The sequence below is a fragment of the Antrostomus carolinensis genome, unplaced genomic scaffold (genome assembly GCF_000700745.2).
Source record: "Antrostomus carolinensis isolate BGI_N321 unplaced genomic scaffold, ASM70074v2 scaffold2186, whole genome shotgun sequence".
NCBI classification, from domain to species: domain Eukaryota; kingdom Metazoa; phylum Chordata; class Aves; order Caprimulgiformes; family Caprimulgidae; genus Antrostomus; species Antrostomus carolinensis.
This window is the reverse complement of record NW_010319576.1, coordinates 10,084-11,009: the sequence shown is the minus strand read 5'-3', so window position 1 is coordinate 11,009 and position 926 is coordinate 10,084. Positions and strand designations below refer to the sequence as shown.

The window sequence follows — 926 nt, the reverse complement described above, 5'->3', positions numbered from 1 at the left end:
GGAAGCAGCCGGCACCCACTGTGCATCTCCTCCAACCCCTCCTGTCCTCCACAGGGCAGGGTGATGCCAGGTGTGGTGTGAGATGGGGAGAGTCTGGCTCCTCCGCTGTGTCCCGGTCCGACAGCTGTGCCATGCTCACGGTGAGGACATGCCCTGGTGCTGCAGCACAGTGGGGTCAGGGCGCAGGGTGGGCACCAGGGGTCAGACCACAGCGGTCGGGGCTGCCTCTGCCCAGGGAGGTCTCGCTCAGAGCCTCTGAGTCTGGGTCGCGGCTGGAGATGCTCTCCACATCCTCAGGGTCTTTCTTCCCGCTGTTCCTGACAGCCGCCTCCAATGCCTTCTGCTTGCGGTAGAAGTGGGAGAACTTGTTGAAGATGATGGTGATGGGCAGTGCCACGACCAGGATGCCACCCAGGATACAGCCCGAGGCAGCCAACTTGCCCGCCACGGTGACGGGCACCACGTCACCATAGCCCACGGTGGTCATGCTGACAGTGCCCCACCACCAGCACGCCGGGATGGTGTCAAAGCCGACATCTTCCTCCTTCTCGGCGGTGTAAGCCACACCAGAGAAGACAGAGACCCCCACAGCCAGGTAGAGCAGCAGGATCCCCACCTCCCGGTAGCTGTGCTGGAAGGCAAAGCAGAGCAGAGGTCAGCGGGAGCCACCACACCCGTCACAGCGGGGACACTGGGATCCCACAGCGCAAATTCAGCCCAGCACACAGACTCCGTGGGGATCTCAGTGCCTCTGTCCATCTCTGCCATTGGGATGTCCCATGGTGGGGCCAGGCTGGGATGGGTTGGCTGGCGCGTGGGTGACCCACACCTGGAGTGAGTGGGCAGCTGGGAAATCAGCCCTGGCACCCACAGCCGCCCCTCTGCCCTCCCCCAGCTGCCAGGGGAGGCAGCCGGGAGGGAGAGGG

The 926-nt window shown here is 64.5% G+C and overlaps 1 protein-coding gene across 1 annotated transcript in view; it reads right to left on the bottom strand.

Annotated features, from left to right (window-relative positions):
- Positions 1–175: 175 nt before the first annotated feature.
- Positions 176–926, bottom strand: part of KCNS1 (potassium voltage-gated channel modifier subfamily S member 1) — a 6,715-nt gene continuing 5,964 nt past the window's right edge. The window contains exon 2 of the mRNA XM_010169261.2: positions 176–631. Coding sequence (XP_010167563.1) covers positions 176–631 — 456 coding nt within the window. The remainder of the gene's footprint in view (positions 632–926) is intronic.